At 40.8% G+C, this 24,495-nt stretch overlaps 1 protein-coding gene across 1 annotated transcript in view; it reads right to left on the reverse strand.

Moving 5' to 3' along the window:
* The window catches only part of ANKDD1B (ankyrin repeat and death domain containing 1B), a 73,149-nt gene extending 49,482 nt beyond the window's left edge, over positions 1 to 23,667 (reverse strand). Inside the window, exons 1-3 of the mRNA XM_032335935.1 lie at positions 23,163 to 23,667; positions 13,373 to 13,476; positions 10,106 to 10,204 (exon numbers count right to left, since the gene is read on the reverse strand). Of these exons, the coding sequence (XP_032191826.1) occupies positions 10,106 to 10,204; positions 13,373 to 13,476; positions 23,163 to 23,337 (378 nt within the window). The 5' untranslated portion in view covers positions 23,338 to 23,667. The remainder of the gene's footprint in view (positions 1 to 10,105; positions 10,205 to 13,372; positions 13,477 to 23,162) is intronic.
* Between the last annotated feature and the right edge of the window lie 828 nt (positions 23,668 to 24,495).

The raw sequence follows: 24,495 nt of genomic DNA on the forward strand, positions 1-24,495 counted from the left end.
TAATTTTAAAAATTAAAAAAAAAAAAGAACGTAGGGGTGCCTCGGTGGCTCAGTGGGTTAAGCCTCTGCCTTCGGCTCAGGTCATGATCTCAGGGTCCTGGGATCAAGCCCCACATCAGGCTCTCTGCTCAGCAGGGAGCCTGCTTCCTCCTCTCTCTCTGCCTGCCTCTCTGCCTACTTGTGATCTCTCTCTCCCTCTGTCAAATAAATAAATAAAACCTTTTAAAAAATTAAAAATTAAAAAAAGAATGTAAATATCCATCAACAGATGAATGGATAAAGAGGTAGTATATATATACAATCGAATACTATGCAGCCATCAAAAGAAATGAAATCTTGCCATTTGCAACGACGTAGATGGAACTAGAGGGTATTGTGCTGAGTGAAATAAGTCAATCAGAGAAAGACAAATATCATATGATCTCCCAGATGTGAGGAATTTGAGAGGCAGAGTGAAGGGTCTGGGGAGTTGGGAAGGAAAAAAATAAAATAAGATGGGATCAGGAGGGAAACAAACCAGGGAGACTCTTAATTTCACAAAACAAGCTGAGGGTTGCTAGGGGGAGAGGGTGGTTGGGTTGTGGACATTGGGGAGGGTATGTGCTATGGTGAGTGCTGTGAAGTGAGTAAGCTTGATGATTCACAGACCTGTACCCCTGGGGCAAATAATATATTATATGTTAATAAAATAATTAATAAAAAAGAATCCTATTTATATATAAATCATTTAAAATATTCTTCTATATGACATTATATAGGTGTGCATGTGCATGAAATAGAGTGACAGACTCAGTAAGTACCTACTGACCTTTAGGGATGCTGTGGGTAGTTAGACTTGTAGACAGAAGGAGCAGGAGAAAAGTGTGAAAGGAAACAGCCGGCAGTTAACATTGGCTGTCTCAGGAAGGTGGAATTGGAGAGTACTAAACTAGGAAAGTTGGGACATGCATCCTAGGCCCCAAGTTAGAGAAGTAATATAGAGGAGTTAAAAGAAACTGACCAATTTGGCTCTCCTACTTTCAAGTAGTCTTCTAGTTCACACTCAGCCTCATACTCCTTAACCTTAAGTTCATGTGTCTGATCTTCTGTTTCCTTTTATCTCTGTCAAAATAATCACCCATTGCTCTGTTCAAGTGACTTCCATCTTAACTGCCTCCCCTAAATGACTTTGTTTGTAGTCAAGAAATCAGTTTGCTAGAGGTATACAGTATGACTAAAACAAGAAAGGAGGGTCTGTGGGGGGTACTTTCATTTGCCTTTTGGCATTTACTTTGGTTGCCCCAGAAACTGCATTAATGTATTCTCCTCTTCTCAGGAAAGTACAGATACAGAAAAGTGAAAAGGAAGTCCCAGATTATTGAGGTGTAACTCAGTGGTTCTCAGTGGGGGAGGTGGGCCAATTTTGCCCCCCCAGGGGACATTTGGAGATGTCTGAAGATACTTTTGATTGCTGTGGCTGAGTGGAGATACTGGCATTTAGTGGGTAGAAGCCAGAGATACTGCAAAGCATCCTGTAATCCCAAACAGTCACCCACAACAAAAAAACCATCTGACTAAAATGTCATAGGGTCACTGTTGATAAACTCTGCTTTAAATGTACATACTCTATAAAATGTACATTCCAGCTGTCATACTACCCAGTGAGTCTACTTAAGTCTATTTATATATTTACAATTCCAATATGCAGAAAATGCTCATCAAGTTCTGCACTTTTTCCCAGGGACTAATGATGGACAATAACTCGTTGAGGTTCTTCAAGAAATGTGCCCTAAACACAATTTCCTTAATGACTCTGCTCTACAAATTTATGGTGTCTATTCAGGAATACTAAATCCAGTTTAACATATGGCCAAAAAGAGGTCAGAAATATTTTTTAAATTTATTTATTTTTATTTAAAATCAATTAACACATAATGTATTATTGGTTTCAGAGGTAGAGGTGATCCGTCAGTCTCATATAACACCCAGTGATCATTACATCATATACTCTCCTTAATGTCCATCACTCAGTTACCCCATCCCCCACACCCTCCCCTCCTTTCACACTTTTCTCCTGCTCCTTCTGTCTACAAGTCTAACTACCCACAGCATCCCTAAAGGTCAGTAGGTACTTACTGAGTCTGTCAGTCTATTTCATGCACATGCACACCTATATAATGTCAGTTTGTTTCCTATGCTTAAGAGTCTCTTATGGGAGGCGTCTGGGTGGCTCAGTGGGTTAAGCCTCTGCCTTCGGCTCGGGTCATGGTTGCAGGGTCCTGGGATCGAGCCCCGCATCGGGCTCTCTGCTCAGCGGGGAGCCTGCTTCCACCTCTCTCTGCCTGCCTCTCTGCCTACTTGTGATCTCTCTGTCAAATAAATAAATAAAATCTTAAAAAAAAAAAAAAAAAAAGAGTCTCTTATGGTTTGTCTCCCTCTCTGATTTTGTCTTGTTTTATTTTTCCCTCTCTTCCCCTATAATCCTCTGTCTTGCTTCTTAAATTCTACATATCAGTGAGATCATATGATAATTGTTTTTCTCTGATCAACATATTTAGCTTTGCATAACACCCCCTAGTTCCACCCAGGTCATTGCAAGTGGCAAGATTTCATTTTTTTGATAGCTGAGTAGTATTCCATTGTATATACACACACCACAACTTCTTCATTCATCTGTCAATGGACATCTGGGCTCTTTCCATAGCTTAGCTATTGTGAACATTGTTGCTGTAAACATTGGGTTGCAGGTGACTCTTAGGATCACTACATTTGTATCTTTGGGATAAACACCCAGTAGTGCAATTGCTGGGCCGTAGGGTAGCTCTGTTTTCAACCTTTTGAGGAATCTCCATACTGTTTTCAAGAGTGGCTGAACCAGATTTCACACCCACCAACAGTCTAAGAGGGTTTCCCTTTCTCTGCATCCTCTCCAACATCGTTTCCTGACTGGTTAATTTTAGCCATCTGACGGTGTGAGGTGATATCTCACTGTGGTTTTGATTTGTATTTCCTTGATGCCAAGTGATGTTGAACATTCTTTCATGTGTCTGTTGGCCATTTGGATGTCTTCTTTGCAGAAATGTCTGTTCATGTCTTCTGCCCATTTCTTTTTTTTTTTTTTAAGACTTTATTTATTTATTTGACAGAGAAAGATCACAAGTAGGCAGAGAGGTAGGCAGAGAGAGAGGGGGAAGCAGGCTCCCTGCTGAGCAGAGAGCCCGATGTGGGGCTCAATCCCAGGACCCTGAGATCATGACCTGAGCTGAAGGCAGAGGCTTTAACCCACTGAGTCACCCAGGCGCCCCGTTCTGCCCATTTCTTGATTGGATTATTTGTTCTTTGGGTATTGAGTTTGATAAGTTCTACATAGATTTCCGATACTATCCCTTTATTTGATATGCCATTTGCAAATAGCTTCTTCCATTCTGTTGATTGTCTTTGGTTTTGTCAGCTGTTTCCTTTGCCGTGCAAAAGCTTTTTATCTTGATGAAGTCCCAATAGCTCATTTTTGCCTTTGTTTGCCTTGCCTTTGGAGATGTGTCTAGCAAGAAGTTGCTGCAGCTGAAGTCAAAGATGTTGCTGCCGGTAGTCTCCTCTAGGATTTTGATGAATTCCTCTCTCACATTGAGATCTTCCATCCATTTTGAATCTATTTTTGTCTATGGTGTAAGGAAATGGTCCAGTTTCATTCTTTAGCATGTGGCTGTCCAATTTTCTCAGCTCCATTTGTAGAAGAGACTGTCTTTTTTCCATTAGATGTTCTTTCCTGCTTTGCCAAAGATTAGTTGACCATAGAGTTGAGGTTGCATTTTTGGTTTCTCTATTCTGTTCCATTGATCTATACGTCTGTTTTTGTACAAGTACCATACTGTCTTGATGAGTACAGCTTTGTATTAGAGCTTGAAGTCCAGGATTGTGATGTCACCAGTTTTGGATTTCCTTAGGTGGTCTCTTCCTCACAAGGTGGCTTTTAAGTTCCACGCAAACTGATGACTCCAAAAATCATGTCTCCCTGTCAAACAAATGAATTGACATCCCCAAGGGATCACAAGACTCCTGTTCAGTCACGAAGAACATTGCACTGTGAGTTTTCCAAAGAATAGCAGTAAAACCAGATGCTCTGCAAGCCCTTCTCAGAAATATTATTGATAGAAGATAAATCACACTTGGATAGGAGCTCTATTTTTTCCTAAGAGGTTGTTCCTAATTTCAAAGCAGGCAACACTTAAAGATTTCAAACACTAATCATAAAATCCAAGAGTCAGGAATTCAAACTGCCAACAACAGGAATCTTTGAAGCCATCAGTCCTCAGAGGCTAAGAATCACTGCTCACAGATGTTAATTCCCTAACAAAAATGTTCATAAAACATTGTCTTGTGACAAGAAACTGACATGTCTAGGACAGTCTGTGAGCATGTGTCATGGATTACACTCACACTTGTACGCAATGTTCTATAAAGCGTGAAAGGCCCGCAGTCAGTGGTGATCTACCCCTATCAATAGTGTGGTCATAGGTGAGGTCATTTACTTCCCCTGAGGAACACATGCACTGGAGTACCTCCCCAGAGATAAGAAGCTGAGAGCTGATGCTGTCATTATTCTCTAAGCACCACCTGCTCTCCATCTGAGAGTGGAGACTTTGACCCACATCTGTTAAGAGCCTCCATTTATCCAATGTGCGTCTTCCCAAGAATCAGGGATGCCACTGACTTTGAACCTGGAGCTCTCAGCACCTAGGCCATGGTTAGCTTGTAATGCCTTGAGAGATACATTATGTTAAAGGTCTTTGTCCTTGCTGCCTTAATAGACTGTACACCCCTTAAAGTAGGGACTGTATCTCATGCCGGTGCTTCCTGACGTGATCACCTAGGGATCTTGTTAAGTCACATATTCTGATTCAGGAGGTCTGGGGTGGGGTCTGGGATTCTGCATGTCAAGCTCTCAGCAAAGGCCAGTGTTTCTAGTCTCAGGACGACACTTTGAATAACAAGAACTTAAATGTTATTAAATTTTCAGTAGCTGGCATGGAGATTTACCCACAGTAGGGAATGAATAAATATTGATGGTGAAGGGGTTCAATTGTTGGCTCTTTACAAACAGGTGTTAGAAGACAGATCTGCCAAGTCAAATTCAAGGCTCATGACCCAGATAAAGAAAGTTTGACCAAACAGAGCATTGCTTGAATTATAAAAAGCATTTTCTTAGTTATGTTCTAATGCCACTGTGAATAAAGTTATAGAAATATTGAACTTAGTGAAACTTTCAAAGTGGAGTACAGAAGATATCTGAAATATATATGTACAATATCATATTTCCCACCTGACAGCATTTCAATCTTAGAAGGCCAAATTACAAACAAACAAACAAAAACCAAACTGATGCTAGCTTCCAAATGTATGTTTGGAATAAGTTGGTAGAACATCTCTTCATCATTCCAGGAACAACTGACTTACGGTCTGACAGAAACCAGTAGTATATTCAATATATTAGAAACATGGTGTTTATGAGAAAAGATGCTACCAACCTGGGCAATAGATGCATAAGTGTTTATTGTACAATTCTTTTCACTTTGTAGTATGTTAAAGATTTGGGATTACAGTCTTGGGTAGGATGGAGTAAGTACACTGTCTCTCACCAAATGCAACTAAAATCTCCAGACAAAATTCATAGAGTAGCTATTTGAGGACTCTGAGAAGTAAATGATATCAGGTAGATTGGGAAGTAAACAATAACTCAGAATATAAACAAAGATTGTTTCCTGATTTGGTTTCTGTTTTTTTCCTTCCATACCTTGCACCTTGAACTCAATGCAGTATAAGTCACAGAAGTGTGCTCTGGGAACAGACAGAAAGAGCTCCAAGAGATGCCCTCTCTTTCTAGTCTGAGGAGCAGAAGGGGGGCCCTACAGGACAGAGAAAAGTAGCAGAAATACTGTTTCTTTATTCTCCTCTGGCCCTGCCCCAGGCAAGCCTCATTCCCAAAGCTGGAACCCTGTGGTAGAAGAGGTAGCAACAGCACTAACTGGGCAAGCACCTAAGACGAACAGAGAAATCCTCTTGGACCAGAAGAGTGGGTGGAGTGGGGACCCATGCTGGTTATTTTCCTTCCTCAGTCCCAGAAGCAGACCTAATTATGGGAAGCAACACAGCAAGCTCAGAGAGCACACCTTTGACTTTCTAGTCAGAATGGCAGGAAAAGGGGGAAAGGGACCCTGGAGCTGGAGAATGTGGGGGTGAGGATGCTGGAGAGGTGGAAGCTTGAGAAGTAAGTGTGTGGCCTCACCATGATCTGTACACGGACCAGACCCTACAGAGCATGACCAAGGGTTGGCATGCAGAACTACGGGGGCAGACCACTGCCCAGGTCTCAGACTAGGCCCTGGATAGTGCACCCATGGAGCAGGTCCAAAGAGCTCTGCAAAAGTGTTGAAAACTGAAGGGAAACTAGTGTCAAATGATGAAGAAACTGGTCATCCCTATGTAAGGAAAAAATGAACCTTGACCTCTTCCTCATACTTTATACTTAGTAACTCAAAATGGACAATAGATCTAAATGTAAACATACAACTCTAAATATTTTACGAGAAAAATAGGAGAAAATCTTCATGACAAGTTAGACAAGTCATTCTTAGGAACAACACAACACCCAGGTTCATTTTTTTACACCAGGTTCAGTATTTTAACTGCTAAGTTGGACTTCATCAAAATTAAAAACTTTTGTTCTGTGAAAAAGATATGTTACAGAGTGTGAGAAAATATTTGCAAATCACAGATCTAACCAAGGACCTGTATCCAGAATATGTAAAGAACTCTCAAAACTGAACATTAAGAAAACAAACAACCCTATTAAAAAATATTCAGAAGATTTGAATAGACACATCTCCAAAGAAAATATACAAATGGCAAATAACACAAGAAAGATGCTTGTTATTATTAGCCATTAAAGAAATGCAAATTAAAATAGCAATGAAACACCAATACATATCCATTAGAAAAGAAAACACTGAGGAGAAAAAATGAAAATCTGGTGCACCTGGGTGGCTCAAATGGTTAAACATCTGCCTTTGGCTCAGGTCATGATCCTAGGGTCCTGAGTTCGAGCCCCACATCGAGTTCTCTGTTTCGCGGGGAGTCTCTTCTCCTCCCTCTGCCTCTTCCCCAGCTTGTGCTCTGTCTCTCTCCCTCTCAAATGAATAACTGAAATCTTAAGAAAAAAGGAAAAAATGAAAGCTACAAGTGCTGATGAGGATCTGGAACAAATAGTTCTGCTATACTGCTGCTGGAAATGCAAGGCCCAGCCAGGAAAGAAAATAGTTTGTTTCTTTCTTTCTTTCTTTCTTTTTTTAAGATTTCATTTATTTATTTGACAGACAGAGATCACAAGTAGGAAGAGAGGCAAGCAGAGAGAGAGGAAAGGAAGCAGGCCCCCCGCTGAGCAGAAAGCCCCATGTGGCTGGGTCCGAGGATCATGACCTAAGCCGAAGGCAGAAGCTTTATTCCACTGAGCCACCCAGCTGCCCCAGAAAATAGTTTCTTACATACAGCTTACTCTATCGCCCAGTTATCTTGCTGCTAGGACATTCTACTAGAGAAAGGAAAACTTACACCTACATAAAATTGGTACACAAATGTTGATAACACCTTTATTTGTTTTTTGTTGTTGTTTGTGAATAAAACTTATATTTCGGTTTAGCCAGCTGGGCTCGGTTTAGACAACCCCAGTTTTGTTGGCAACATCCAAAGCATCATAGTCAGGAGCCAATTGAACATATGTCTTCTTCTCTCCATCAGGCCTGATCAGGGTGTGGACTTTGGCCACATCAATGTCATAGAGCTTCTTCCTAGCCTGTTTGATCTGGTGGTGGTTGTCCTTGACATTCACAATGAACACAGTGTGTTGCTCTCTTCTGTCTTCTTCGTGGCTGAATCAGTAGTTGGGGTGGCAGAGGAGCTGGATGATGGCATGGTGATCAAGCCTGTTTCTCTTGGGGGTACTCTTTTGAGGCTATTTGGGCTGCCTTTGGAGATGTAGTGTCGTGGGCCATCAGAAAGTAGATGACGTGCAGGTCCTCTTTTTTTTCTGACTGTGAATGCCTTTCAGCACCACTTTCTTGGCCTTCAAAGTCTTTGCTTTGGCTTCACCTTTGGGAGGGCCAGGGGCTTCCTTCTTAGCCTTCAGCAGACATGTTCATGAAAGACATAGCAGCTTTATTTGTAATAGTAAAAACAGGAAACAACTCTAATGTCTTTCAACAGGTGAAGACCTAAATAAATTTGTGGCACATCTATATATAGAAATACTATTCAGCAACAAAAAGGGAAGAATTACTGATACATACAATACGAATGAATCCAGGAGAGGTTTTTCTGAGTGAAAGAGATAATTGTCAACATTTTATATGCTACATGACATCATTTATATGGCATTCTCAAAAACACAAAAATATAAAGATGAAGAGGAGAGGGTTTGACTACAAAGAGGCGGTATGAGGAAATTTTCTGGGTGATGCAACTGTTCTGTATTTTGTTTACAGTAGTGACTACATGAATCTACACATGCCCTAAAATTCATAGAACTGTATACCAAAAAGAAAGAAAATTGTATTGTCCATTTAAAAATTAAAACAAAAAGTTACTGTATCAGGGTTTCAATGTCAAAATAAGAATAAACCCTTGGCAATCAGTTCTATTACCAAATCAACTTTTTCAGGCTAACTAACATTGTAAAATAATCAAATAACAACTTCCAGACCCAAACAACATGTAAAGTACCATAACCGTAATACAACTTACTATCCTCACAAAATTAGAGGGCCTTCTGTGCCAGTTTTTAGTAAAGGGTACTTCTTCATTCTGATTCTACTACATAACAATCAACTTGCCTCCAATCTCAGAGGAATAAAGTAGAGAAGGATGTGTCCCACTTGTAAAACAAGGAAAAATGTTCATCATTATCATGTCTAGGCCATGTCTATTCCAACAAAACCAATAAGATGACCAGCTAGTTTGATCTGACTTCATTCACTCATCTTCCAAAGATTTACTAAGCACATAGTAAAAACCCAGGCTCCGGGAGAATGAAAGTAAAGCTGTGCTGAGTTTTATCTTCCAATGAGTCAATCCAGACAGAATATAGAATAGCTGTGTGGAAACCTACTTACTGAACACTTTAAGAACAATGGCCCATTTGATTAAGAACCAGGAGCCATAGTCCCTAGGATTCTAAAAACCAAGCCCATCATCCTCCATTGCAGCTGGAGATGATGAATGATATATTGGGTATATCCAGCCCAGTTGGTTTTCTTGTGCCATGGTGAAGTAGTAAGTGAGGTTAGGAAAGTTAGGAAAAATAGGGAGAAAATCCTTGGGGCGGGTTTTCATATCAATGCAGACAAATAGTTAAGCTGCTTTGGGGCTAAAAGTTTGGTCTCTGGAACCAGGTAAACCAGGTTTAAATCCTACCTTTACCCCTTCTTAGATGTATCTTGGGCAAGATATTTAACTTCTGTGTCTTGGGCTCTTCATATGAAAACTGTGTATTTTTAGTAACCCTGTTCTCACAAGGTTGGGAGACAAGGTTGAGTATTAAAAATCAAAATCCTAGGACTGGTGCCTAGTACATAATATGTACTTAACAAGCTTTATTAGAGTTCACGCAGCAAAGTCAAGACTTAATGTCCCTTAGGCCAGTTAGCTTCTGTCCTCCATGTCCCAAATTATACTATAGGCAACCATCTTATTCTTTTTTTTTAATTAATATATAATGTAATTATGTATTATTTGTCCCAGGGGTACAGGTCTGTGAATCATCAGGCTTACACATTTCACAGCACTCACCAGGCCTACACATTTCACAGCGCTCACCATAGCACATACCCTCCACAATGTCCACAGATGCATATTACTGACCGTAAGATCAATATGAGAAAATGAGCAAAAGCCTAAGTCCTACAGGTAGCGGGTAAACAATTCAGTTACCAATACACCTTAAAGAGATCTTTCCAAAGTGAAAGCCGAATTTTGAAATATTGGGTGGGTATGTGAAGAAAAGATAACTGAAGTAACCAGATTTCCTCCATACACTGGTTATGCTCCAGTCCATTCTACCAAATGAAAATGAACTTACCTTATCAGCAATATCCACTCTTGCCTTATGATTGAGCAAGAAATCCACCGCAGATATATGATTTGCCCCCACTGCAAAATGCAAGGCTGTGCGGTTCATCTGAGGAAACATAATTTGTATTATCCATCATCTAATTGTTATTCAGCTTCTTTACGATTCCTATGTCTTAAATGGTCATAATTTTCTATCATATGTTTATATGTGCATGGCATAACCTATGATTGATTGTAACAGTGTAAGGATTTTAATTAAAAAGTAAAAGTTGGGGCACTTGGGTGGCTGACTGGGTTAAGCCTCTGCCTTCGGCTAAGGTCATGGGTTCTGGGATCTCAGGGTTCTGGGATCAAGTCCCGCATCGGGCTCTCTGCTCATTGGGGAGTCTGCTTCCCTTTCTCTCTCTGCCTGCCTCTCTGCCTACTTATGGTCTCTCCCTCTGTCAAGTAAATAAATAAAATCTTAAAAAAAAAAAAAAAAGTAAAAGTTGCAGGGATATCTGGATGGCTCAGTCAGTTAAGTGTCTGCCTTCAGCTCAGGTCATGATCTCAGGGTCCTGGGATCAAGCTCTGCATTAGGCTCTGTGCTTAGCAGGGAGCCTGCTTATCCCTCTCCTCTCCCTCTACCCCTTTCCCGACATATGCTTTCCCTCTCTTACTCAAATAAATAAAACCTTTAAAAATAAGTACATAAAATTAAAAGTAAAAGTTGTATTTTCTCCCATAAGCGATCACAAAGAACAGTAATTTTTTCTGCTTAGAATATATTGGTAATGTAAAACAAAAATTTTCCTTGATGTTCAACCCATATATGGTCTTTCTTCTATAATTTTTTGTACTGTTTATTTCACTTAAACAAATAAACTGCTTCAGAATGAAAGAAAGAAGGAAAAGAAGGAAAAAAAGAAAAGAACAGGACAATGTAGACACAGAAAAAGAAAGTTCTGACTGTCTGTTGCTTCAAAGGAAAGCCTATAAGGTGCTCCTGGGATGTCCAGAGACAGTTTACTGTGTTTCAGACAAGAGATGTTTTGCTTGTAAGTAAAATACAAGTCGTATTTCCCATATTCTAGACACTGGTTTTACTTCCAAACAAGGTACCTGCACATGGATTTCCTCCTTTATTTCAAACAAATAATGTACTACAAAATTTAAATATCTGATATCCTTGGTAGCTAAACTGATGGTAAACTGACGTTTGACAAAACATAAGTTATCCTGATAGTGTCTGCAATTTAGAGCTGTGTTCTGGTATGTCAAGCCAAAACAGCATCCAAGAGAATTCAATAAAACCACTTATATATATTTTTTCATCTCTATCATCACAGATTTTTTTTTTTTTTTTTTGTGGTTGTATATTTTTTTTTTTTTTTTAATTTCCAGCATAACAGTATTCATTATTTTTGCACCACAACCCGTGCTCCATGCAATCCGTGCCCTCTATAATACCCACCACCTGGAAACTATCTGAGGGTTTTGAAGGGACGGGGGGGTGGGAGGTTGGGGTATCATCACAGATTTTAAGGAACTCTGCAACTAACCACGTAAACAATTTGCTGTAAATGGGACCAAAACAGATATTGTTAGAAAGTATAATACATTTCATTGAGAGCTGATGATAACTTGCCACAGTGACCATAAATTAAAATGCCTCAAATGTGCCCTAAATGATACTTCATTTAGTATTAAATCCCTTTCAATACTTTAATATAAAAATACAGTTTAAAATATCAGAAAATCTTGGGGCACCTGGGTGGCTCAGTTGGTTAAGTGTCTGCCTTCGGCCAGGTCATGATCTCAGGGTCCTCAGATGGAGCCCCACATTGAGCTCTCTGCTCAGTGTGGGGGTCTACTTCTCCCTCTCACTCTCCCTCTGTGCTCACTCTCTTGCAAATAAATAAATAAAATACTTTTAAAGATAAAAAAATCAGGAAGTCTTATGTGAAAAAAATTTTTAATTATTGTAAAAGTACATTAGAGAATCTATTTCCCACTACTTGGGAAAATGATTATTGCTTTACTTATTCAACAGTTTATCTAGATATTACTTTCAAAGACACCTGCTTACTTCTTTGTTTTTACTCCCTTCTTTCCTGATTTTTTTCCTTTTGGTTTTGTTGTTGTTGTTTTTGTTTGGTTCCTAAAATTGTTATGCTGCAAAATACCTAAGGACAATGAATGTTAAATAAAACAGTAACACATCAGACATACACATGCACACAATATACACATAGACACATAAATTTCCATATATGCAAACATATATCTCTCACATATACACAGCACAACCGGTAAACATCCTTCCACTGCATCTGGTGCATGACTTCAATTCATATGACCTCACTATCTGGGACAGATCTATATGTTGTGGAAGGAAAAGTCTACTCTCTAGGGAGCCCTCTTTAAAGCCAGAGTCAAAAAGCTGAACTGATGGCAATTAAAGTTTCTTACTTTTTTGGATCTTACAAAACCATTTAAGCATGAGAACATATTGCTAGAGCCCTCCCCAGTGCCTGGGAAGGGGTCTGTACAAGTCAGAACACTGAACTTCATTTAGCATTAAATCCACCTCTATTTTCCCGTTTTTGATCCACTGCACAAATTGTCCTAAGCAATTAACACAGCCCCAAATCTGTTCACTTTGATAAACCTTGCCCTGAAAAGCTATCAGGAAATCTCTACAAAACTAAGCAGTAGGAAATTTGTATTTCTAGCAGTGGACTTCTCTCCTAAACCCAGACACATCAAGAACAATACAGTCAAGAGCCAGGTTTTAGAAAAGGCCCTAGTGCCTGACATGCAAAGGCACCATATTTCCAAAGTGGTAAAATACAAACCCATGTTCCTTTGGATATTAAACTTGGTGGGCCGAACAACAAAGGACATCCCTGGAGAGAAAGCAGTGATGAAACTGTGAAGCAAAAGATGTTCTGCCTTTCCAGAATGTGTGAGGCCAATGATCCACAGGCTGCAATCCAGGATCAAGTCCAGGCCCATAACCTTGACAACTGGCTTTACTGCCCACCCACAGTCTTTGCAAAGATGCACACAGTGACTGTGTATTTCCCCTCTGATAAGATAAATTAAAACACCCAGAACTATTCCTCCACTTAATTCCACCTTGAGCTTACACATTCTGGAATTACCAACAATAGAGCTCTCCTTCACCCCATCCAGCACAATCATTTTAATTTTTATTACTATTTCAGTTGCACTGTGTAAATCCAAACCACCCTTAGGGCACTCACTTGTCATATCTGTGACTTCTACTCACATTGTTCACAGCATTAATGTTAACCTTCTTTTCAAACAGCTTCTCCATAAGATCCAAATTATTGCTTTTTGCAGCATTCTGAAAGTTTCTCTCGTTTGGCAGTACTGAAAGAAAGCAAGCAAGCGTGACTGAAGGAATTTAAGGGGGATGAAGACAAAAAAAAAAGCCAACCTCACATGACAAACCTGGTAACTTTAAAAACTTGACACAACAGCCTTAAGCCTTTCACATTCTGCCAATCTGGACATAGGAACTCTGCATTAATATTCTACAGAGCTGTATTATCAAGATTCCACTCTGTGCTCACAGTGCAAATGTTTTCACACCCTTAAAAATATTCCTGGTCCCAAACAAAACATCATTTCCAAGGACCACCCTGAAGTCAGCAATGTAGCATCTGCCTCTAGGAAGTTGGAGGGTGGCCGTGGACTTTATGGTTTTTTGTTTTTTGTTTCATTTTGTTTTTTAATAAATGTCTGTATAAGATTAGATAGGCAGAAGCCCAGATACTCCACACAAGTTTACAGACATAAAACTGCTGTCTGCAGAACCCACCGAAGATGCCGGCCAGCAGAAATAAATCATTAAAATGTAGCACATCATAAAAACATACACAAAGACTGAAAGGGATGAACATGTTTTATTTTCATTTATATAAAAAGAGGTAAAGGTAGATTCATACCTACTATAAACATTACATATTTCACACAGGCACACATTCGGGTGGCAGGTTTTATTAACTAGCCTAGAAAAGATTTCAGGATTTATTTCATTTTTTTAATATGCAGGGGAACTGGGAGGATTTGGAGGACAACCCCAATATTGGGGGATAAAGTCAGAATTGGAATGATCTGAAATCAGCAAAGACCATCTCTAAAAAGAAAGCCACCTAAGAGAGGTTTTGTGGATATGTTGCCAAGTAGTTTCCCAATAATAATAATAATAGTAACAACAACAACAATAACAAAAATCTGTTGAAGACCGTAGAATATGAACAAGTCTAATCAAAGACCAAGAGGATCTTCATGTGAGAAATACACATTCATTCTTTCCATCACATGGATCCCCCTCTTTCCTTCCACCCTTCTTATGACTTCTAAATGACTTCACTTCCACTCTAAATGACTTCAACATCCACACAGATGACAAATCCCTGGTCTCCCAGTTCTCTGACTCCTTCATGGAGAACAATCTATGTCCCACCTGATCTCAGCCAACCGATTTCAGGGACCTACTCTTGACACGGCCATCAAAAACTACATTACCTCTGATATCTTTAAGAATCCCACCATCTGGGCGCCTGGGTGGCTCAGTGGGTTAAGCCACTGCCTTCGGCTCAGGTCATGATCTCAGGGTCCTGGGATCGAGTCCCACATTGGGTTCTCTGCTAAGCAGAGAGCCTGCTTCCCCCTCTCTCTCTGCCTGTCTCTCTGCCTCCTTGTGATCTCCGCCTGTCAGATAAGTAAATAAATAAATAAATCTTAAAAAAAAAAAAAAAAGAATCCCACCATCTGACCACCACCTCATCCATCCAACTCACCTGCTCTAGTTCTCACAGTCCTGAAATTTTGCAACCTCATCAAGTCCTCCAATCTACTGTTCTTACCAGCTTTTCCTGTTATTTATCCTTTATTCCTTTACTCCACCCCTTGCCCAGGTTAGATCCTATAGTCCACCTCTGAAATTGCTTCTATACAAACACCTTTACCTCCCTTGCCTCTTCTTTCCTCATCAGAACAGCTGGCAGAATCTTAATTCCAAGACTAAACCCAACTTCTCTTTGTCCATTTCTGCACCTGAACAGCCGAAGAGTACTAGAGAGAAACACATAACCGTGCTGTGGGAGACTCAGATAGTACTCATCCATATCTGCCCCCTCCATCTGAATGCCTGGATACCTACACATCCCAGTCAGGGTTCAGTTAAGGTGAGGTCCATCCCCTGGACTGAAAGCAGAAGTGGTTGTATGTTCCTTAGGGCGGAGTTGGTGAAAAGTTCCTGTGTCATCTTCCAGGTGCTTTCTTCCCATTTTTATCAACCCTGGAAGCCATGTGTTTAAATGTTGCAGTGTGGTAGCTTTGTTGTAATCCCTCAAATTTTACATGTTGAAGCTCTAAACCCCAGTATTCAAAATGTGACTATATTTGGTGATAGGGTCTTACAAGAAGTAATTAAAATGAGGTCATTAGGGTGGGCTCTAATCAAATGTGACTGGTGTCCTTAGAGGAAATTTGGATACAGATATGACATAGGAAAGACCAAGTGGAGAAACTGGGAGGAGACAGTCATCTACAAGCCAAGGAAAGAGGCCTCTGGGGAAACTAATTCCACTGACACCTTAAGCTAGGATTTCTACACTCAAAATCAGAGACAAATTTTTGTTGTTTAAGCCATCCAGATTACTTTGTTATAGTTATCCCTAGCAAACTAATATATGGGGTCACTTGATAGCAGTACCTCAATTAGCAGTACCTCAATTAGCTTGGTACTGGGAGACAATTCTCCATGGGTCTTGTGGGTTTCTGTACATCTTTTTTATTTTTTTTTAAGATTTTATTTATTTATTTGACAGAGAAAGAGAACGTGCAAGCAGGGGGACCAGCAGGCAGAGGGAGAGGTGGACTCCTCACTGAGTAGGGAGCCCAATGGACCCTGGGATCATGACCTGAGCTGAAGGTAGACTCTTAACGGACTGAGCTACCCAGGTGCTTCTGTACATCTTATAAGCAGAAGAACTGACTGCTTTTGTTGTAGATACTCTTTTCCAGAATGTTTGCACAGTCAACTGTGTCATAAAAGAGAGATAATGTCCTCCTTTGAAGCGAGGGGCTAGTTTGTTTATGGCTTGCCTTAAAAGACAGAGAGAATAAGGCATCCTTCTGGCCCATGAGAAAAGGTTTGGGTTCCCTAAGTTCAGGATTCATCCATAACACAACCCACAGCTTATGCAGGTGTCACTTGGTGCACTTAGCATCTACCTGCAGAACAGGGGCTTGGACAGCTGACACAAATGTTGACACCCTGGCTACTGCTCCTACTGAGGGTACTAAAGTCCTCTGTGGCTGATCCAGAAGTGTCTTCTGCTAGTGTCTGTGATACCATGGTAGGCTAACCTGTTAGCTTGCAAGTACAGTAAATGGCCTCTTTAAATGTTTTTTTAAAAAGATTTTATTTATTTGAGAGAGACAGAGAGAACAAGCTGGGGGGGGGGTGGTGGAGGGCAACGGGAGAGGGAGAAGCAGGTTCCCCAAGGTGTGGGGCTTGATCCCAGGACCTTGGAATTAGGACCTGAGCCAAAAGCAAACACTTAACTGACTGAGCCACCCAGGTGCCCTGACCTCCTAACACTTTTTGACACACAGGTTCCTGAGAAGCTAGGTAGAGTAGAGACCCTGCTGTCAGACATGCTGTCTAAGCCAGAAGGAGATATTGATTATACTCAGTCACTCAGATTAAGGGGTTATTTGCTGCTGTAGGAAAAGCGAGTCTATCCTGACTACAGAGACTAACATACTACACGTAATGAACATACTCTTAAACTCTTTTTTTTTTTTTAAGGTTTTATTTATTTACTGGACAGACAGAGATCACACGTAAGCAGAGGGGCAGGCAGAGGGAGAGGGGGAAGCAGGTTCCCTGCTGAGCTGAGAGCCCGATTCGGGGCTCGATCCCAGGACCCTGAGACCATGACCCGAGCTGAAGGCAAAGACTTAACCCACTGAGCCACCCAGGTGCCCCTTAAATTCTTTTTTAAAATAATGATTTATTTGGGGTGTCTGGATGGCTCACTGGGTTAAGCCTCTGCCTTTGACTCAGGTCATGATCTCAGGGTCCTGGAATCAAGCCCCACATTGGGTTCTCTGCTCAATGGGGAGCCAGCTTCCTCCTCTCTCTTTCTGCCTGTCTGTCTGCCTGCCTGTGATCGCTCTCTCTGTCAAATAAATAAATAAAATCTTATTTATTTATTTAAATAAATAAATAAAATCTTATTTATTTATTTGTTTCAGAGAGAAAGAGAGCCCACACATGTGTGCATAAGCAGGTGGAGGGGCAGGGAGAGAGGGAGAGAGAGAATCTCAAGCAGACTCCCCACTGAGCATACAGCCTGATGCAGGGCTACATCCTATGACTCTGAGATCACAACCTGAGCCAAAATCAAGAGTTGGACACTTAACCAACTGAGCCACTCAGGTGGCCCCATATTCCTCATACTCCTAAATTCTTACCTACTGATCTCAAGTACGATCTCATCACAGCAATCCTACTTCAATTCCCTAGCCTTCTGTTCTTCAATTCCATGACTTTTCCTTTCCTTTCAAATACCCTAATCTATTAATGTGCCTAATTTAGTATCCATGATCAGCAATATCCAAATCTCAACTGATAATATTGCATACAGAAAACATAAGCAATCTGATAGTAATTCCCTTATTTTCCCATTACTAAGTTTATCAACCTACCTACATACTTTGATACCCACACTCTCTGCTTTTACTATTATTATAGTCAATGAAGCATCCCCGTGCCTACCAAGGTTAACCACTCCACTGGGGCAATGGATCGCACCCTTCTTACCTTTTCAATTATTTCATGTATCAATCCCCTAGAAATTATCCCATTCTCCTCTGTATCATTTATACTCCCTCCAGGGACCATGCCCTTCAGCATATACAGAGACACTATAATATGCCAGTGGAAAAAACCTCTCTTAACTTCACATCCTTTCCAAATGCCCTTCCATTTCTCAATCTACCCTTCCCCCAAAATTCTTAAAAGTGCTCTATGATTTTAGTCTCTCTTTCCTCACTTCACAGCTTCCTGTCATCTCCATACTAATAAGACCTCATTCCCACCACTTCACTGAATCAGCACTTACAGGATCACTCCATCTTCATTAAAAAAAACCCAGTCATCGCTTCTCTTTGTGCACCTTAAACTCTTGGCAGATCTGACAGAGGGCCATACTCTCCTTGTAACATTCTTCTTCAGGCTTCTGATAGACTACCTGCTATCTTCCAGATTCTTTTACTGGCTCTTCCTTTTCTGCTTGATCTCTAAGTGTTGGAGCACTCTGGGGTTTTTATGAAGTTAACAACGTGACAGAGTAGGTACTATCATCCCATCTTACAGATGAGGAAAATGAGACCTAGAAAAGCTAACCTCCTTACTCATGTCTTAAAGACAATAAATAATAGAACTATCCCACGTAGCCTGGATCCAAACCCAAGCTTTCCAGCCCCGCAAGTGTCCAGGGTGTCCGCATGAGAGTGTAGACTGCCCACTGTCAGATGTTTTAGCTAATGCATTCTGTCAGTTAGACTGGGTTTCTTTCAATTCTTTCTTCATTCCCACAGAGCCCTGACTCTCTTTTCCCCTCTGTATTAATCCAATGGGAGTGTAGTTCTAGTTCCTGGTCTTTTCCCTCCTGGCTATGTCCCAGGGTAAATCAAGTCCCTGTGGTGTCCTGAAATAGAACATATGGATTCTATTCCATCCCTGAAGTCAAATATCTTCTCCCTTTTCTATCACATCTATAAGAAAAAGTAATTTTGAAGGGGCTCCTAAGACCACTGAGAAGCACCATACAAGATTCTTAATCTACAAAGTCAATGGTTCTTAGCTCTGGCTTCACAATAAAATCAACTGGATCCCTCAAAAAAAAAAAAAAAAAAAGAAAAAGAAAAAGAAATCTAAGTGAAGTTCTTCAACCCAAGCCAACTGCATCACAATCACTAGGCTTCAAAATGTTTGCAGACTTGCCCACAATTTACTGAGTTACCTTGTAACAATTCTGAATCTTTACATTCTGATGTAAAATGGAGATTATAAAACTACCTTTGGCAGTGTGGAGAAGCCAGTTTGTACAGACTAATAAGAACTGGCTATATATCTTCCCAACTCTGTGTCCAATGACATTATATTGTAGCTTTAAATCAGTTGTGGTGAAAGTATTACACAAAGAAAACTGGAAAATACTACAAATCAGAACTTCCCCCCACGCACCCTGCCCCAGAGAGCTGGTAATCAAACATTTACTAACATACTACTATCTACCTTCTAGCTAGTAAGTGACAGAGTTGAAAATATGATCTAGACAAATCACAAAGGTATCAATTTTCAGCTTGACTAAATAGTATTTAGAGAACTTTATTATATATGTCTTTTGTTTTTTTCAAAATGTTTAAGATCAAAGAAAGGTTAAATGTTCAGCCCAAAACAACAGGTTACACAGAGTTGTATCATTCACTTAAACTTTTAGGGGTCAAAAACTCCAATGCCTTCAGGAGCTGGGCAAGTATAAACAAAGAGGGCCAGAACAGAAGACCATGCTAAGGTAGAAAAACAAGGCCCACCTCCCTCTGTCATTTCATTCAGGTCTCTGCTCAACTGGTACCGCTTCTGAAAAATTGTATCTGACCACCCAATCCCCTTTCTCCTGTCATTCTCTGCCCTGTGCCCTCCTTCATTTTTCTCCTTCATATCCTTTGTTATTACTTGACATTCTAATACATATATGTTTACCTACTCACTATCTGTTTCCTTCACCAGAATACACTATCCATAAGGAAGCTGAAATAAGTCCAGTGCCTAGTGTTAGTAGGTGTTCAATAAATATTTGTTAGATGGATTGCTGGAAGGGTTGGGAAGCCACTATCCACCTCTAGAACAATCCTGCCAGGAGAGAAAATATTATGTCCAGTATTATAAAAACTTCCAACATAAACACATAAATACACACACACACAAATCATGTATCAAAGAGGAAAACGCAAGAGAAATTAGAAAATAATCTGAACCAAACTATTTATAAAAATAAATCAAAATGTGTGGGATGCAGCTAAAGTAGAGCTAAAACAGGAATTCATAGCATTAAATTATTAGAAAAGAAAGTCTCAAGTCAGTAATCTAAGCTCCTACCTTAAGAAAATAAAAACCTGGGGCACCTGGGTGGCTCAGTCAGTTAAATGGCTGACTCTTGATTTTGGCTCAGGTCATGACATCGGATTACTGGGATTCAGCCCTGTGCTGGGCTCTGTGCTCAGCAGAGTTTCTGCTTGATATTCTCCTCTCTCTCTCTGCCCCCATCCCCTGCCCACATGCATGCACTCTCTCTCTAAAATAAATAAAGAAATCTTAAAAAAAAAAAAAAAGAAAGAAAGTAAAAACCTAAATCAAGCAGAGAGAAGACAAATAGCAAAAGTAAAGGCAGTAATCAATGACATTGAAAAGAGATAAACAATAGAAAAAAAATCAATGAGAACAAAAGCTGGTTCTTTGAACGTATCAATAAAATCAGTAAACTTCTGGTAATACTGACAAGATAAAAAGAGAGAGAAAGAAGGCACAAATTACCAATATAAGGAATAACAGGGAACATAGCACCACAATCCACATAGACATTAAAAGGATAACAAGGGCATATTATGAACAATTCCATGCACATAAGCTCAACAACTTTGATGAAATAATTTCTTGAAAACCACAAACTATTCAAATATATTCGAGATTACATAGATAACCTAATAATACCATAACTATTAAAGGAATGTAATTTGTAATTTAAAGTAATCTAAAAAGAAATCTTCATGCTCCTAAAAAACATTCAGATGTGCATTTAAAAAAAAAAAAAAGAAGAAGAGATAAAGATATTTTCATGCCCAGATACTTTGACTAGTGAATTCTGCCCAACATTTAAAAAATAACACCAAATCAATACCATCTCTTCCATAAACCATAAGAGGAAAAACTTCCCAACTCATCTTCTGAGATCAACATTTCCTTCATTCTAAAACCAAAGACACTCTAAGAATAGAAAACTACACACCAATATCCCTCATCAATATAGATTCAAAACTCCTTGAATAAGCATTATCAAATCAAATTCAGTGATACATAAAAGCATAACATACCAACTGAGGTTTATCCTGAAAATACAAGACCAGTTCATTATTCAAAAACCAAGCAATGTAATCTATCACACAAGTAGTCCAAAGAAGAAAAACTATATGACCGATTGATAACATTTTAGCATTTTAAAAAATTCAACATCCATTTATAACTAAAAACAAAAAACAAAAACCCTCTCAGCAAAGTGGCAATAGAAGGGAACTTCCTCAACCTGATAAAGAACATGTACAAAAAAATGACAGCCAACTTCGTACTTAGTCATAAAAGTTTCAATACTTTCTTTGCTCAGGAAGAAACAGAAATAATCCACTGTCACTCTTTTAAACACTGTGCTGGGGCGCCTGGGTAGCTCCGTGGGTTAAGCCACTGCCTTCGGCTCAGGTCATGATCCCGGAGATCTGGGATCGAGTCCCGCATGGGGCTTCCCTTGCTCTGCAGGGAGCCTGCTTCTCCCCTCCCTCTGCCTCTCCCCCTGCTTGTGTGCATGCTCTTTCTTTAAAAAAAACAAAAACAAAAACACTGTGCTAGAAGTGTTAGCCAGTACAGTACATCAGTAAAAGTAAATTAAAAGGCATACAGATTGGCAAGAAACCAAACTGTCTCTTGTCCAGTGGCAAGCAATTTGATTATCTCCATATAAAATCCAAAGCAGGGGCACCTGGGTGGCTCAGTGGGTTAAAGCCTCTGTCTTCAGCTCAGGTCATGTTCCCAGGGTCCTGGGATTGAGCCCCACATTGGGCTCTCTGCTCAGCAGGGAGCCTGATTCCTCCTCTCTCTCTTTGCCTGCCTCTCCGTCTACTTGTGATCTCTGTCTGTTAAATCAATCAGTCAATAAATAAATAAATAAAATGCAAAGCAATGTACAAAGCAGCTCTGGAACTAATAAATGAGGTTAGCAAGGTTGTAGGTTATGAAGTCAACACATAAAAATCAATCCTATCTCTATATACTGGTATCAACAAGTGGAAACCAAAATTTTGGTGGAAACATGATATCCAAATAAAAACATCTGAACCCTAATGTAAATTTCACACCTTATATGAAATGAACTCAAAACAGATCACAGAGGTAAGTGTAAACCATAAACCTACAAAACTTTTAGAAGAAAACACAGGAGGAAAACTTCCTAAGCTGGGGTTGGGCTATGTAGCCTCCACAGCAATTATCACTGCCTTCCAAGATCTACCTCACTGATTTGCTGGTTTGTTCTACCGTCCTTCGACCCTCCACCCAAACCAGAACGTGGACTGTCCTGCTCCCTCCGCATATTCACATCTAAAATAATGTCTGGTAAACCGTAAACTCCTGAGACTACTTCTAGATAAATGAACGGACGGATGGAGGAACTAACTGAACACGGTTCAGGAACGGGTGCTCTGTCAACAGCCCTGAAATCATTCTCAACTTTCGAAGACTCTTCAACGATGTGCCTCAGTTTAAGCTATAATATGTTTATTCTCCAAGAGGCCCAGAAGACTCACCCCAGGCTTTAAAAACCTAAGCACAGAAAGATTAATTGATTTCAAGTCACACAACAAGTCACCGCGTGAGTCAGGATACAGGAGATAACACCACAGGAAACTCCTTTCCTTATTTGCAATGGGGCTTAATCATTTCTTCAAACACCCGCTTCCTTACACTGAAAGAGTAGCTTTTTCCTGCCAACCACAGGATAGGTTTCACCTGAAATCAAACAGCCGGAGTCAAACCTTGGGCGGGGAGAGTGCGAGCTGACAAACCAGCGCACAGGCGACGCGCTGGCGGAGGGTGGGCGCCCAGCCCCCGCGGCGTCCTGAGGTGTCGCCTCGGCACCTTCCACACGAGCCCCCATCCGCGGCCCGGCCGCCACTGCGCGGGCTATGGCCCGCCTCCTGGAACTCACAGATCTCGTGTCCCGCAGCCGCCGCAGCCTCTCGAGGCGCCTCCCGCTTCGGGATCCAGGGCCGGCTCGCTGCACCCCTCAGATCTTCCCCGAGGCCCTTCACGGCCGCGGCCGCCCCTTGCAGCAGCTCCCTGGCGGCCGCCCGGTGACCCAGGATGCTCTGGCCGGCGTCCATGTGAGCCGTCGTCGCCCGCGGAGCGCCGGCAGGCACCGTCTGGCCGCTGCTTTTACCCCCCGCGGTGTCTCGGCAGCTCCCCTGGGTTCTCCCGCCCGGCGCAGCTCTGCCGCGTGGAATGGCCCACCTGCGGGTGTGGCCTGCGCACGTCCTGGGATTAGGTTACCTGAAGGAAAGCGCTCCGGAGAGAACGCCCAGCTCACACTTTAGTTCTTTCTACAACTTGAGAAATGTCCAGGCTGGATTTAGAACCACACTATGAGAACTTCAGTGTTAAATCATTTCTGAATGGGCTTCCAGAATTTTCTTTTGAATTAAGTAAGACTCTCAATTTTTTTCTCTGAAGGTGTAAACCTTGGTATCCTTTTTGTTTGTTTGTTTGTTTTGTTTTGTTTTGTTTAAGATTTTGTTTCAGAAAGAGAGGACAGAGCATGAGTGCGCGAAGGGTGGAGGAAGAGGGAGACGATCTTAAGCAGGCTTCCCAATAAGCGTGAGACCCAAGTGGGGCTGGATCGCAGCACCCTGAGATCATGACCTCAGGCCAAAACCAAAAGTGAGACGCTTAAAAGACGGACACCCAGGCTCCCCCTTGGTATTTCATTTTAAACCCAGTCATAACCTTTTGGACTGCCCATCTTAGGTTTTTTTTCTTCTTCTTCTTCTTTGTAGTTTATGAAATAAAAAATTGACTAAATATAGGATCCTGGGCAACCATGTGCGTAGCTAAAATTCTCATCATATTAAAGAAAAGTAGAATACTGAAGGACAACCAGGACCTCTGCCCTGAATCCACCGCACCCACAGTGGATTTGATGCGTTACAAAACAAAGTAAAACCATGGCACATCTCACACCTGTGGATGGTTTCAGAGGTCAAATAGGAAGTTTAGCGCGTTCTAGGAGTGAAAAAAAAATTAAGTCCTTATAAAACAGAGCTAGATTTGACCCCAGAACTGACCCACCCTTTATACACACACATACACACACGCGCGCGCGCGCACGCCCGCGCCTAAGAATATTAGGAGAGCATTGCCTGTAAAAACGTACAAGACAATTTAAAGAGAAATAAACTAATGAAAGCCGAGAAATATGTTGAATGAGATTAGGCAACTGCTGAGGACTTGACAAAAGGAAAGAAAAGAAGTGGACATTTTCAAGA

The sequence above is a fragment of the Mustela erminea genome, chromosome 3 (genome assembly GCF_009829155.1).
Source record: "Mustela erminea isolate mMusErm1 chromosome 3, mMusErm1.Pri, whole genome shotgun sequence".
Lineage (NCBI taxonomy): Eukaryota > Metazoa > Chordata > Mammalia > Carnivora > Mustelidae > Mustela > Mustela erminea.